We start from the raw sequence: 15349 nt of genomic DNA, 5'->3' as shown, positions 1-15349 counted from the left end.
CCTTGGGCAAGACACTCTACCCTACCGCCTACTGGTGATGGCCAGAGGGGCTGATGGCACGATATAACAGCCTCGCTTCTGTCAGTCTGCCCCAGGGCAGCTGTGGCTGCAGCTGTGGTTTGCCTCCACCAGTGTGTGAATGTGAGAGTGAATGAATAGTGGAATTGTAAAGCGCTTTGTAATATGTACATATTACATATGTTTCAGATTTTACTAACCAAATCTTTCTGTGCTCATAGATGACCCACTTCCGCCTTACGCTGGATGGCTGCTGAGTATTCTCGAGACCAACCGTCCTCAGCCGTTACCCATGCCTGTTAATGGAGGCTGTTGGGCACCACTGGTTGACTACCTTCCAGAAACTATCACACCTAGAGGACCACTGCACAGGTGCACACAAACAAACACAGATGACCTTTAGTAAACTTCTGAAAAAACAGGATCTTAGTTAGAACAGTGATGTTACGATCAGCAGGGCCAGACAGCGTTTCACAGACATGTTACGCCTACTTTCAGATTGCCTGATAAACTCAAGCACAGAATGACGCCAAGCCAGCTTGCTCAGGGTCTACTAGGAAAATAGTTCATATTAAAAGAGCTTTTCCACTTGATCTTCTCTGCCTCTCCTGACACTTCAGAGATCAATACTTTAAATAAATAAAATGAAGACTCTGTTGTAGAGAGCTTTGAAATCTATGGTCCATGTAGAGTTCATGCACCAGCACAGATTACAGGAAAATACTTGTGCTGCTCAGTGCACCAACTTATAACTCATGAAAACATCAAATGTTTCCATCAAACATTCCAAGATTTTATTGTACTTACCTAATATTTGTGTGTTCCTAAGGTGTAACATTGCAGTGATCTTTATGACTGAGATGGTAGTGGACCACAGTGTGAGAGAAGACTGGGCTTTACACCTGCCCCTGCTACTACATGCCCTCTTCTTAGGTAAGCATAACTCAACTCATGTCGGTTAAACCCTTTATGGATTAATTTTGGGGAAAATGGGGTAAGAAGAAAAATAAGCCAAAATAATAGAATGTACTATATGCATTTTGGAGAATGTGGAAATACTTGATACTTATATAAGAAATTCCTCAGTCTCACACTGATAAAGCGAATGAAACATGAGGTAGATCGAAAAGAACTTGAACCAAAAAAGATAAGATCAAAAAGTGCAATTCATTCTCCTTTCAGTCAGTGTGTTTCCCACCACAACAAACACACAAAAATAGCCTTGAGATGTTGAAGGTATTTTCTGTGACGTCCACTGAGCTCATAGCGTGACGATGTGTTTCATCGTCATCAAACAGAGACGTGGACGTGGACAGGCTGTTCTCAAGCATCACAGTGACTCATTTTCAAACTAACATGTAGACACATACCTACCCCCACCCAGATGCCAGCTGTATTAATTATGCACTCAGCATATTCTACATACTAACTTGCAAGTTCAGGAGATTCAGCATCATCTGGTCTTTTTGCATGAAGTTATCCAGGAAACCATTTTGATTGTTTAGGGTTTTGTTTTTTTTAGCTTTTTTTCATTCACTGTTGCACAAACTGAGGCACTACAAGCCTTTGTACATGTGGGGATTAGTTCAGAAGTACTACAAACATATTTATTACTGCAGCCGGGAAATGAATGGATTTTGATTGAAATGTGTTTTGCCCTTCATAAATTTTTACAAATTTCTCTGCATCAGTACAAGAAATTCTGCAATATTTTGTCAACCACCAAAAACCTGTTGTTGTCTCACTCGGTGTGTACTTCATTTTCTAGGTCTGGACCACTACAGGTCAGAGGTCTATGAACACAGCAAACGTCTCCTTCTTCACCTCCTCATTGCACTCTCCTGCAACAACAACTTTCAGGTCAGATCTCCATTTTAATATTTGTTATTATTAGGCCAGTTTATTACATGAAGTGGGACTGAAACTTACTTTACCAAGTTCTGCCAAGCTTTACATATTCACTGAGCAACACCTCTTTTTGGGCGTCCAGGTAATAGCCTCAGTACTGATGCTGACGAGAGAGATCAGTGACAACAAGACCCTCACAATCAAGTCCAGCTATCACACAGAGTACCAGCAGTCACGTAAGTAGAAAATATTGAGTGTGTATACAAGCATTTATCAGTCCTCTGACATTTACTAGTAAGATATGACCTGATGGACCACTTTTCATTGGAAAACTAAGAAACTAAACAGTGTAGTACACAAAAATCTGATAAAAGACTCAAGTAATTATATTACTGTGTAGTAGTGCACTTCTCTATAGCATATGTCATAATATTCCCATAGACGCACCAGACTTTTTGCGGGAGTGGCAGGCATCTCCTGTGGTGGACTCTGGTCTCAGCTCCACCTCCAACTCATCCTCTGCTAGCCTGGGTGGTGGCAGCACAGCCGGCAGTGTTGGAAATCTGCCCCTTGTAACTCCTGATGACCTGGAGGATCTTGAAGATGCGCCCAATGAGACGGATGAGAAGACGAACAAACTCATTGAGTTTCTCTCCACCAGGTAAACACAACTCTGGTCATCTTTTGTGCTGTTCTCGAGGTGGGCACTGCGTGTGGTTGTGACGTGCGCTTAAATTTCACTGTAGTGCACACTGTGTGAGCTGCTCGTGTAACTTTTATGTGGTGGTACTGGTGGTGGGTATACAGTGCTTGGAGTACTGTGTTGTTATTGCACAGATCACTTGGGCCACTGTGGGTGCATGAGGACATCACACCAAAGAATCCCAACTCCAAAAGCACAGAGCAGCTCAGCAACTTCCTGCGCCACGTTGTCTCTGTCTTCAAGGAGTCCAAGTCAGGTGAGAAACCACTGAATAACAGCTACAGCAGACCTCACTCATCTTCACAAATGGAGCAATAGTTGATTCATTTTAGACCTGCACAAGGGGTGAAATATGTCTGTCTTCACAGACTTCCACCTGGAGCAGCAGCTTAGTGACGTGGCCTTACAGACGGCTTTGTGCAGCTCCTCGCGTCACTATGCCGGCAGGTCTTTCCAGATATTTAGAGCTCTCAAACAGCCAATCAACAACCATGCTGTCTCTGATCTGGTCTCACGCCTCGTTGAGGTGGTGGGAGAACATGGAGACGAGGTGCAGGTGAGAGAAGAAACATATAATAGAGATGTAGTGCTTTCAAACTGTTGTATTTGGTAAAGATTCACATTATTGCTGATGTTCATAACTGTACCTGTTTCAGGGCTATGTGATGGAGGTGCTGTTAACTCTGGAGTCAGTAGTGGTGAATCTAGCAGAGTGTCTGAAAAACAGTGACCTTATGGCAGCTCTTACCAGGTCAGTCTGCTCTAAATGTTGAATCTTTGGAAGTAATGCAGATAATTTGAAGATTACAACATATGTAAGGATTGTTTGATTGTTTGATTTGTAGGACATCCTCACCAGACTTTGTGACAAGTGACAAACTGATGAATAGAAAGAGCACGGGTCAGCTGAACTTCCCTGGCCCAGGATTTGTCGGTCTGTCATCGCAGCGCCACCAGCGCTCCTATTCTGTCCCCAAGAAGTTCGGCGAGTGTAGCAACCAGTCGAGTGATCCCCCTCGCAGTGCAACTCTGGATCGCATACAGGCAAGAAAAGAAGATTGCTGTGTAATCTGACACCTTAATGCTGAATCCTTAATGCTAATTTTGTACTCTCTTTCGATCTGCAGGCTTGCAACAGTCACGGCCTTGCACGAACAGGAAGAAGTTCAGGCTCCTGCACATCATCGACCAACCGCATTGATCCCAGCGTTCTGTCGGATCCCGCGCATGTGTCCCATCCTTCGTCAATACTGGCCACAGTCTTCTGGGTGGCGGTGTCGCTCATGGAGTCAGACTTCGAGTTTGAATACCAGATGTCACTTCGCCTTGTTCACAAGCTGCTGTCAAAGGTAGATGAGATAAAAAAAAATTGCTGATTACAGAGGAAAATTTATGTATCTGTAAAAACAACAGTTAACTTAAAGATAAGATTAAGCAGAAGAAAGCAAACATTCCCTGTAACCTGTGTTTTCGCTTAATACCAGGAAGACTACGTCATCCTAAGAAGCTCACACTGCTGCTATTTTAAAATGAAAGCAAACTGTTGAACCTATTAACTCAAGGCCAACACAAACCTAGCAACTGGCTATTGATTCATTCATTGTTTTAGCGTCTCAGATATTCAGTTTGCAGGTGGAAGACAATAAGTACCACAAGCAACTTTCAGCCTCACTTAAGCCAAAATCTCTCATTTCCCAGGTGCCCTTAGACAGAGCAGAGAACCGTGAGCGCCTGGAGAAGCTGCAGGCTCAGCTGAGGTGGAGCGGGTTCTCTGGGATTCAACAGCTTTTGTTGAAGGGATTTACCTCCCAGGCTACATCTGACCTGACCTTACAGCTCTTCTGCCAGCTCACTCCAGTCTCCCGCGTGCCTGTTGTTGACAGCTCACAGTCTATAGGTAGGTACTGAGGATTTTATATTAAATCATTTCAGTAGTCGTACGACAAAGTGTTTATTTTTATTTATACTGGGTGTATCTGAAGTTCAAACTCTTCTCCCTGTGTAGGCTTTCCTCTGAATGTGCTGTGTCTGCTTCCTCACCTGGTCCAGCACTTTAGCCACCCAACTCAGTTTTGTAAGGAAAGTGCTGAGAGGATTGCACAGGTACTGCAATACTATGAATTCTTCAAGTGGGCGGAGTCTAGACTTTAGTTTGCTTTTGCTTTACTCCCTTTTACTTTTTTAGGTTTGTTAGACAAACAGTAAAGATGTACATTTGGAGAAAGATGAAACGCCAGAGTGGGTTGGAAAAACCTGACATTTCAAAACACAGAAGAACAACTAAAATATCAAAAAAGACAATATTTCTCACATAAAGTGTCTGTCTGCTTTTTTGTTTACTTTCTCAGGTATGTTTGGTGGAAAAGAACACAAAGTTGTCCCATCTGGCACATGTGATGACGCTCTATAAGACACGTTCCTACACGAGGGACCCTTTCTCCTGGGTCAGCGTGGTTTGCCGCTACCTTCACGAGGCTTTCTCTGACATAACGCTCAACATGGTCACCTATATGGCTGAGGTCAGTGCTTCTATATATGAAAATGTGTCTTATCTTTCTCTATTTTTTAGGATTGCACATTTATTGGATGTTTCTATGGAAGCTGGTGCAAGAATGTTCAGTAAGTGGTTTGTGCTGATTATTTGTTGGAAGCCTGTCCTGTTCACTGTTCAGCCAGTTGTTAAAGGACAATCCAATAATTTACCGTCAAGTTGGTTAAACACATATTGACATTGCCCTTAAGCAAGATTGGGTTTGTGATTGCGTGCGTACTGAATGTTACTCTCCCTCTCACAGCTGCTGGATAAGGGACTTCCCAGTATGCAACAGTCTCTCCTCCAAATCATCTACTGTCTGCTTAGCCACATGGACCTGACTGCTGTGCAGGTCAAACAGTTCAACGCTGATGTCCTGAAGACCATTGAGAAGTTTGTCCAGGTGAGTGTCGCACAGTACTTGGTCTTCATATTAGAGAAATGCACTGCATGCACTGCTGTTTCTCTTACTCTGTCTTTCTGTTATGTGACCATGTGACCTTATAGACAGTACATTGGAAGGATGCCTTAAACATCTTGAAGCTGGTGGTATCACGCTCTGCCAGCCTTGTTCATCCAGTGTACGGCCACACACAGGGTGATCTTTCCAACCTAGAGGTCAGCAGAGTGTGGGACGGCTCCGCTAAAGCCCTCCCTGGGAAAACTCTAGATTTCACATTTGACATCTCTGAGGTAAGAAAGCTGCTGCTACTGAGCTTTTTTTGTAAATGCCCATCATTGACTTACAGTTACAGTACACCCCCATGTTTTGCTAGGTCATAAATAAAAAAGGATTTCCTCAACACATGCAATATGCAAAGCATCAAAAAATTTGCATGTCTGTCTGTTTGTTATCTTCCTAGACACCGGTGATCGGGCGTCGTTTTGATGAGCTCCAAGGATCAGGGGGTAGAGAGGGGAAAGCCAGAGCCATGGCTGTGACCCGCAGTACTTCCTCCACTTCTTCTGGATCCAATTCCAACACCATTCTGGTGCCTGTCAGCTGGAGGCGACCACAGTTATCTCAGGTAGAATCAATACCCAAAATGCATGTTTCACATCAGTGCTGCTTGGTTTTGTAAGACTTGTAAAAGAATATTATATTAAAATTTCTTGATCAAGTCATATTGACCTCAAATAGACCAAGAAAAACTGATTTAAAGTTTTTTGTCTATAAAGTGCTTAAAAATTATGCCTTGATCATTAAGCTGTGATCATCAAAGCATGAGGCATGTGAAGTGGAGAAGAAAATCCATCACTTTACTGATGAGTGTTTCACTTCTTGACGTTTTTCTCCTACATGCAGAAAAGAACCAGAGAGAAGCTGGTGAGCGTTTTGTCTCTATGTGGACAAGAAGTTGGACTTACCAAGAACCCATCTGTAAGCTGACATCCTTGTTGTACTTGTTCTTTATGTACACAGTCAACAAAATTCAAGCTTGTATTTCTTTTTTTTTCTTTTTTGTAGAGGGAGTGAAACCTCAAAAGTTTTCTGGGGATGTTTCTGTTATGAAGATAGCTTCACTAATTGTCTCTGACAAGTCTAAAAACCTGTTTCTGTGTCTTCTTGTCAGGTGATCTTCTCATCCTGTGGTGACTTGGACATGATGGAGGTGCGGGAGAGCGGCGTGTCATCTGAGGACGGTGGTACCAGAGAGGACACATTAGATGACACCGCCAGTGAGCAGCAGTTCAGGGTTTTCAGAGACTTTGACTTCCTGGATGTAGAGCTGGAGGATGGAGAGGTGAGAGTCACAATAATACTGTATTTCACCTGTGGTCATTTGATTTATGCTGACACATTGGTCCTTTCTTTCATTTTACCTTTACTGTGTCTTTCAACTTATCCACCTGTCTTCAACATATTTGAAAAGTATTTCTCTGTCCTCCCGCCTCATCTCTTTCTCTCTAACTCTGTGTCTCTCTTTCTTCCCCTCGCTGCCTAGGAGCTCCAGGTAAGGTCCCTCACACAGAGTACTTAACATTAGCCTTTATCAGCTCTTTGGTGTTCCTGCCTCTTTTGTTTTGCTCTGGAACGTAAAAACAAAATCATCTTTGTGCTTCATTTTGCTCTCACGGCTTGATTGCAGAACTACATTTATGACAGCACTGGTATTTTTTAAATAGAGATAAATATATTATAGTTATTATAAAGTCTTAATGGTGCAAAGATAATTTTACAGGCTGAAAACAGCCTTTCCAGCATATATTCATGCCACGAATAACAGTCCATCTTGCATCTTGTGCTTGTAACTAAAGCTATTATTTTGTGTTTTGAGAGATTAAAGTAAAAATGTTCCCTTCATATCAGGGATTTTACTTCTACCATTCATTGTGTCCATGTTCTCCAACATGTATGTGTGTGTCTGTTGTTGTTTTGTTTTTTAAATCTAGGGTGAGACTGTCGATAACTTTAACTGGGGTGTGCGGCGCCGATCTCTGGACAGCACAGAGCTGGGCGACCTGCTGGAGGAGAGCCAGCACTCAGGCAGTACCCCCAGTCTGGGTCACGAAGACCCTCACGATTCAGACGAGTCATCAGAGGAAGAGGAGTCTTCAACTAGCCAGAGCCTCTCCCATTCTCAGCTTGTGCGTAGCCTTAGCTGCTGAATCAACACATTAAAAATCTCTGAAGCCTTAAAAGGCTTATTATTTTTCCTGAGTCAACATTCATGATTTGCCTCCCTGTTCCAGACTAACCCGTCTCCATCAGAGGAAACCAATCACACCGATTCTCTGTCTACATCGTACGACACATCTGCTGACCCCCAGTCCCTCAACGCCACCACCCCAAGCCAGGGAGTTCTCCATGACGATCACATTGGTCTACATGTGAGAAATAATAGACTTGGACATATGTGTTGTTTGCTTAGATACATTTTGGATCATCACAAATATAATGTTTTTGTTTTCTAAGGTGAGGGTGTGTGGTGAGGACGAGGACACTCAGGCTCAGGATGATGAACTGTCGCTGAGTGTCAACGAGCTCCCTCCCAGCTCCGACTGTGGAGAGAGCTTCACTCTGGATTTGCCGGGGCAACCTCAAAATCAGCTGCCAAATCTGGACCGTGGTCTTAACCCAGACTACTGCCAGCCTCCACTGGACTTTCTAGACCCAAGCTGTCTGCCCAGGTAAGTTTGAAAGACAGGATTTAAATATTAATCCCTGCATGCTTAATAAATGGTAAATGGTAAATGGCCTGTATTTGTATAGCGCTTTTCTAGTCCCTAAGGACCCCAAAGCGCTTTACATCCAGTCATCCACACACACATTCACACACTGGTGATGGCAAGCTACATTGTAGCCACAGCCACCCTGGGGCGCACTGACAGAGGCGAGGCTGCCGAACACTGGCGCCACCGGGCCCTCTGACCACCACCAGTAGGCAACGGGTGAAGTGTCTTGCCCAAGGACACAACGACTGAGACTGTCCCAAGCCGGGGCTCGAACCGGCAACCGGCAACCTTCCGATTACCAGGCGAACTCCCAACTCTTCAGCCACGATCGCCCCAACAACAAAATACACTGCTGGATTGTTGCCTGAGTCTCTGTCAGGGTTTTTCCTACCGTAAAAAGTTTTGGTGGCACACTGAAAGAAGTTTTAACTCAAGCCAAAGGAAAATCAACAGTTTTGTTGTGTTTGATCAACAATAGTAACTGTGATAATGACCAAAAATGACAGAAAATGTAGATTTTGTTTAATAGTGCAACAGAAAATGACCCCCAAAGCGTAAATACTAAGCCAGGAAAAACCTAACGGGACATTTTTCATGGATGTTTTGCCTATATTGTCCTATTTTTAGCATTTTTGAGATATTATTTGATCCTGTTAGATACATTTTTCAAATACTTATCGTACCAGGTGCAAACAGCACAGACTCAGTTCTTTCTCATCTCTGTTGTTACAGCTTGCGTGATGATGTTGATGATTTGGAGGACCTTGGGTTTCCTCCTCCCCCCTCTCCATTTTTTTCCGCTATCTTGGCAGCGTTCCAACCCACGGTGTGTGACGATGCCGAGGAGGCATGGCGCTGCCACATCAACCAGCTTGTAACAGACTCAGATGGGTCTTGTGCTGTCTACACATTTCAAGTCTTCTCATCACTCTTTAAGGTACATCACATGAAGGATTACCTTTAGGGGTTTTTTTTTTGGTTTGTTTGTTTATTTTTGATGTTTGCGTTTCTTGTTTTGTTTGTACCCCCATTTTTTTCAAGCTATCGCTCATATTATATATAATTATATATTATATCTCTCCAATTAGCATGAGTTACAGTACAGACATTCCTTTTCCAGAACATCCAGGGAAAATTCTGCACCTTAACAAAAGATGTTGCCACTTATCTTGGCGAGGGATTAAGAGGCATTGGATCAAAGTTTCTCAGGTCCTCACAGATGCTCACCACATGCTCAGATTGTCCTACCATTTACATTGATGCTGACACGGTGAGTACAGCTGGCAGGCTTCTTGCTGATCACAGTATTGTAGCTGCTTCAGTCTATGGGAGTCTAAAAAACCCAAAGACAAGTCTAATACTGAGCTCCTTTTTACTGCTCCTTTCTTCTTGTTGGTCTGTATAGATCATGTCCTATGGCCTCCTTGAAAAGATGAAGTTCAGTGCACTGGAGCTGCAAGAGTACCTGGATACTTACAACACCAAAGAGGAGGCTGCTGTATCGGTAAGTGCACGTTTACTTATCTCCTCCTTCAAATGTGTGCCAGATAAAATATTTACCACCTTTTCTTCTGTCCACTTCTCTTTCCAATGAGCTCTTTCCTCTCCAACTTTTCCATTTTTTTGCCTTTCAGTGGCTCAGGAACTGTAAGGACACATTTCCCAGATGTCCTGGTGACAGTGTGGTTACCTGCCAACCTGGAGATTCAGAGGAGAAGGTACAAACAACTATATTTATTATTTACTGTACCAATAAAAGTGCAATTTTTTACTGGCAAATTGATTCAGTCTATGTGGCTTAATCTTTGTGTTGTATTAATGGCTTTCTTTCTCTGTGGATTGAAATGTTTGCCCTCTTTGCACGCTGGCTCTGTCTCTATAACGTTATATCCCCCTGAAATTTCTTCTCCCAGCCGGAGTCGTTGAATTTAAAGTTGCTGTTTTTTCTCTACAGTGTTGATTAATTCTTGGCAGCCTGACCGTAAATAGTCAGGATGTTTAACTTGCTGTGCATGTGTTTGATTGATGCTTTGTCTTCCTCTCACTTCACTCTTGATGCCCTAACATGCTCTCTCGCTGTCTAGCAAATGGAGTCTCTTGCAGTAAGTTCTCTTCACTTCACTCTAGATTCCCCTTGAACTGCTTAATTAACTTTGCACAACTCAATCAGTCAGTTTTGTTGTCACATGTTTGTATTCCTTTGCATGTGTTTACAACAATTTGTGATTGTGATTGTTTGTGATCTCCGCTTCTGATAAATCTAAGCTTTTTTTTGTCATTTGTGTCTTCTAGCAACTGGAGCTTTGTCAGAGGCTTTACAAGCTTCACTTCCAGCTCCTCCTTCTGTTCCAGTCCTACTGCTCGCTCATTGGTCAAGTTCATGCAATAAGCTCCGTGCCTGAGGTGAGTCAAATCATACTTCATTAAGTGTGACTTGCAGCCTAACGGAGGAGCATGCTGGTTCCCTTATGTCTACATGAGAGGATTCAATGTCTAAGTAATCTCACAATTAAACACATTAAATACCAAGATCTGCATGACTGTTGTTGTCCATCAAATTTGAGGTTTTCTAGGTCAGTGTGATTGATATCAACCAGGCCAATTTCCCCTTGTGACTTGGTCTTTCCTTGTCTCATCCAGCTGTATGATAAAGAACATTCTAATAAAAATGTCTACGATATATAGGGCCACATTATTTTATTTAAATAGACATATGCTTTTATAAGTATATGTATGGTTTACTAGTTAAATTAAAATGTTGTTGACCCTTAGAAAACCCTGCTACACTGCAAACTTAATCTTGAGCATTCGATCTTTTAATATAGACATTTCCTCTGTGATGACATAAACTTCACATACACACTCACCCACCACCATCTGTTGTCCCTCCACCTCTTAGCTGCTGAACATGTCTCGAGAGCTTACTGATCTGAAGAGCAGCCTGCAGGCAGCAGAGGCAGCCGTAGCCAGCGACTTGGAACACAAACACTTGGCCCACACTCACTCACACGCCACCCAGGTGGCAGCCATGGTTGTGCCCAGCTTCCCCACCTCAGAGGCAGCGGTGCAGGCTATACTGGAGTGCCTTAGGAACCATGAGTTCACCAAAGCCGTGCGCTACATCCAGGAATGCAGGTGAGCAGCATGAGGTCATCAGCATACATGAGTGTATCCTGGGATTTAATGATTTTATTATTTTGTCTCAACGTAAATGAACAAATGATCCCAAAAAAAATGGTCACTTTTTTGGATCATCTTATCCCCATCACTTTCTCCAATCTTACAAATGATTTTAAAGTATATAATAAGTAGACATTTATAAAGGGCTGTCATTCCTGGCTGAGAAACTTAAGTATGGGTGATGTTGAGGTCTATCGAAGACTCTTTGTGCTTCTGTACGCAGATGATATTGTAGTATTAACAGAATCAGAACTACAGATGGCTTTAGATGGAGTAGAAAGATGTTGTGTAGACAGGAAAGTGTAAATCCTAATGAAAGTGAAATTGTAATTTTTGCATGAGGTAAAGTAGGACAGTTAAATTTGGATATCCTGTAATACAAGTAGAGGAGGATCTAAGGAGCTTGGAATGAAAAGCGACTGAACATCTTTAAGTGTCTTTGAAGATGTTTCACCTCTCATACAAGAAGCTTCTTCAGTTCTAAGACCAAAATGATGGAGACTCCCAGATTTTAAGCCCTAGAGGGGATTGCCCCGCAAGAGGGTCGTTGACCCACTATTGCTCATGTGGCTCATCACATGATCCAAGGTGTGAAAAAAAGGGTCTGGTTTGTTCTCAGCAGAGGCTTCGGGTGAAACCATTGTTAGACCTTGCCTCACCCTGTCATTTGACTTACTGAGATCAAGAAGAGGGTAGATTTAAGTCGATGAAGATGAAGTTAAATGTAGGATGATTGGTTTTAGGTTTAGATTACTAGCTGTTAAAATGAGATTATCCAATCCTGAGGGAAAATTGATAGAACTGATGTTTAACAATAGCATCTGAATAAATTACAGTATATTTAGGCAAGAGTTCAAACTGAAAAATTACTTGTATAGTTTATTCTATTTGGTGTTATTTAGCAAAGTAGAGATGTGGGTCTAGTGGCATTCGTGTACTTATGGACAAATTTTATGGAGTTGACTATAATAATTGCTTATACATACTTTGTACCTTGTTCTAATGAGACTGAATAATTTTTTTGTCCTTTTCAGGAGGCAGTGGCCCAACGGAGTGTTTGGCGGCAGCTCAGAGAGTGAGGTCCAGACGCTGCTCAACGTCTACTTCCGTCACCAAACGTTGGGCCAGACGGGCACAATCGCCCTGGTCGGTTCCCGGCAGGACCTCAGTCTGATCTGCTCCAAGCTGCTGGAGCTCAACGGGGAGATCCGCGACATGATCCGCCACGCCCAGGGTTACCGGGTCGTCACAACTTACCTCCCCGATTCAAGTGCCTCCGCGACCAGTCTCTGACAGGACTTCAGGAGCCCCCCACCCCCTCCTTCTCCACCTTTACCCCCTCCATCACTGCAGCCATTGACCCTTCCAAGACAACCTTCGCATCCCTCTCAGCCTGCTCTTACAGAGGGGGCCCAGCACCCACATACCTGGCCCCTGCCGCCTCCTATGTGTCTGCTGCCCCAGATTCACAGCTCCAGGCAGATGCCCACTTACTACCCTGCCCAGCACTAGAACCTGAAGTAAACCTTTCACTCCACTCTTCATCCTCATCCACTGCAAACTCTGAGACCTTTTTGCTTGATTTTCCCAAACCCCCCGACCTGTTCTCTGCAGATAGCTCCAACACGCCAGGCCAATCGCATTTTACACTGCCGCTCACACAAGAGCCAAAGAGACGTTATCTAGATGAGAACACGAGCCTTTATTATCCTATCAGAGTACATCCATCATGCAATTCACCGCAATCACATTTCCACTGCAGCAAACACCTGATATCATCTCTCACATCCAGCTCTCTCCCAACTGTGGCCTCAGCGCCCACCTTGCTCACACACTCTTACACGAACCCATCGCCCATTTCTTCCCGGGGCTCTCATCTTCCCCATTTCCCACGCTCTCCGTACAAACACTCGAGCCCGTCCTCGATTCTGCACCCGGGCCGTGACACGGTCTTAACTCACGGCCCTGCACCAAGTTCATCTCTTCCCCCTCCCCCACCACCCCTCCCTGTCCCACCGGCCCAGGAGAGGCTGCAGCATGGGGTTGTTGTTGCTCCTTCGGCGGTGCTGCTACGCCTTTGACTCGCTACCTGGGGAAGGTGGGACAAGCTGCCCTGCCCCTACTGACAGTAGGGGGGCTCCTGAATACTGAACCGTCAGACGTCCAAACCTGAGACTTTAAAGTTACCACGCCAGAGGACCTAACGAACCGAACATCAGATCTTTGCATCTGAAAAGTAGACAATGACATGCCAGAAATACCTGGACACTTTAAATGTTTAAGGACAGGGAATCATATCCCATGTATAATGGGATTTATCTCTGGATACTACAGATTGCTGCCTGCTGATAAGAATGACCTGATGTGATTATATACAAGCGCAGGCTTTGCTTCAAAAGCTAGATGTCGTGAAAAATAATGTACCTCCTTGTTTAAGTCCCGCTTGACGGTCATAATTCAGCATCTAATCTGTGCTGCACTCCGAGGACCTGTGAAGGCTTTTAGCTTGGACTTAAACTGGCTTCCCGGAGGAACTTTGAGACATGCTTGACACTTGCTGCCTCTTTCAGGAAAGATGAAAGAGACAGTGAGGAAATGAGCCATGACACTACGTAGCATCACTGGAAGAAGTTTCCTCTGTGGAGTTTTGTTTTCCTTTTTTTTCTTTTTCTAAATGTTGTAGAAAGGAGATCATGTATGTTTTGTTACTGTGAGAGAAAAAGGCTGTCACTTTTATTAAGAAGGAAAAGCCAAATGCTGGAGTGATTTTGTCTCTACTGTTCTGAGGCCTCCTCTGGAGGAAACTGTGCAATGCATGACCCAGTTGAATGCTTTCTACTGTAAGCTCCCGTCCTTTTCGCCTAGCCCAGACGTCTGACCTCAGACTGATTGAAAGACTTGCTGACAGAGCAGATGCAGAATATTCAAGTGCATTTCTTTACACTGCTCTTTGGCCTGTTTATATTCTGTATCAGTGAATCAAATTGTCCTCTGACTACTGTTGTAAACATTGGTAGAGTAATCATGCCATTATCCGTGCGTGGCGTGCACCCCTCCGTGGCTAGCTGTAGCATCTTTAGTGAGCGTAAACACTAGATTTCTGTCGACTTGGTGTTCACATGCAGAGAAGATGGCGCATGTACACAGTCAAGTATTTGCCCGTCTGTATACTGCTAATCGTTACTGTCACACAACCATAGTAGGATATGTTTGTGTGGTTTGTAGTTACCTTACACGTAAGGGAAATGCTGACATTCTGCACTCATTGTAGATGTGCGAAATGAAACCCACGCTACGCACTACTGAATCTGAACTCGTCGTCGTCAGCCTTTTTTTTTGTGTGTGTGTGAGAGACTCTCCCTTGGTTCGGATCTAGCAGTCGTTTTGCTGTTGCTGTACAAATGTCTTCTTTTCCTATTTATATCTGATCAGATATGAAACAACACTTATTTGACTTAGGTTTTATAGTGTTTGTTCTCTCAAATCAAACTGCCATGCATGCATTTTCTGTTTACTGTATGGAGTGTTTGAAATATTTATTAACAAGATAATTTTATCTGAAAGATACGTTTGTATGAGGTACAAAAGGGAGCCACAAGCTCACGCGGGTATGTTTGTTTTCTTTTTCCTGTGTGTGGGAGAATGTGTTTGCATGCCAAACAAGAAGTTGCACATTTTTAAAGCTTTTTAGATGAAGACAGTAGTTGTTTTTTCACCTTGTAAATATTTTCACAGCCTTTGTGAAGTTGTTTTGAGTTGAAGCTCTGTAAAAGTTGTCAAAGTAAAGACCTATAACTTGTGTTGTCTTTTGGTGCTTTATAAATGACTGAAAAACTAATTGTATTCAAGGTGCTCTGCCCTATCCCTACATCTGTCAATGTTCTCTACAG

General features: G+C 43.4%; 1 protein-coding gene across 9 annotated transcripts in view; it reads left to right on the top strand.

Annotated features, from left to right (window-relative positions):
- fryb (furry homolog b (Drosophila)) overlaps positions 1-15258 on the top strand; it is a 51880-nt gene extending 36622 nt beyond the window's left edge. For 4 of the 9 annotated variants that reach the window (XM_019363747.2, XM_019363740.2, XM_019363745.2 and 1 more), the window contains exons 38-67: positions 240-390; positions 848-951; positions 1787-1878; positions 2009-2102; positions 2308-2527; positions 2674-2825; positions 2938-3125; positions 3226-3320; positions 3415-3613; positions 3697-3918; positions 4268-4466; positions 4575-4672; positions 4918-5088; positions 5365-5505; positions 5610-5795; positions 5966-6130; positions 6409-6483; positions 6677-6847; positions 7049-7057; positions 7497-7691; positions 7797-7934; positions 8020-8234; positions 9012-9216; positions 9400-9549; positions 9685-9783; positions 9914-9997; positions 10364-10381; positions 10572-10682; positions 11179-11414; positions 12494-15258. In XM_019363747.2, the coding sequence (XP_019219292.1) occupies positions 240-390; positions 848-951; positions 1787-1878; positions 2009-2102; positions 2308-2527; positions 2674-2825; positions 2938-3125; positions 3226-3320; positions 3415-3613; positions 3697-3918; positions 4268-4466; positions 4575-4672; positions 4918-5088; positions 5365-5505; positions 5610-5795; positions 5966-6130; positions 6409-6483; positions 6677-6847; positions 7049-7057; positions 7497-7691; positions 7797-7934; positions 8020-8234; positions 9012-9216; positions 9400-9549; positions 9685-9783; positions 9914-9997; positions 10364-10381; positions 10572-10682; positions 11179-11414; positions 12494-12752 (4442 nt within the window). In that variant the 3' untranslated portion in view covers positions 12753-15258. The remainder of the gene's footprint in view (positions 1-239; positions 391-847; positions 952-1786; positions 1879-2008; positions 2103-2307; positions 2528-2673; positions 2826-2937; positions 3126-3225; positions 3321-3414; positions 3614-3696; positions 3919-4267; positions 4467-4574; positions 4673-4917; positions 5089-5364; positions 5506-5609; positions 5796-5965; positions 6131-6408; positions 6484-6676; positions 6848-7048; positions 7058-7496; positions 7692-7796; positions 7935-8019; positions 8235-9011; positions 9217-9399; positions 9550-9684; positions 9784-9913; positions 9998-10363; positions 10382-10571; positions 10683-11178; positions 11415-12493) is intronic. The other 5 variants (XM_019363743.2, XM_019363741.2, XM_019363744.2 and 2 more) reach the window with 5 other exon arrangements.
- The last annotated feature ends 91 nt before the right edge of the window (positions 15259-15349 follow it).

Source organism: Oreochromis niloticus, linkage group LG10 (genome assembly GCF_001858045.2).
Source record: "Oreochromis niloticus isolate F11D_XX linkage group LG10, O_niloticus_UMD_NMBU, whole genome shotgun sequence".
Lineage (NCBI taxonomy): Eukaryota > Metazoa > Chordata > Actinopteri > Cichliformes > Cichlidae > Oreochromis > Oreochromis niloticus.
Note: the sequence above shows the minus strand (reverse complement) of the source record. Positions and strands in the feature narration are given on the sequence as shown.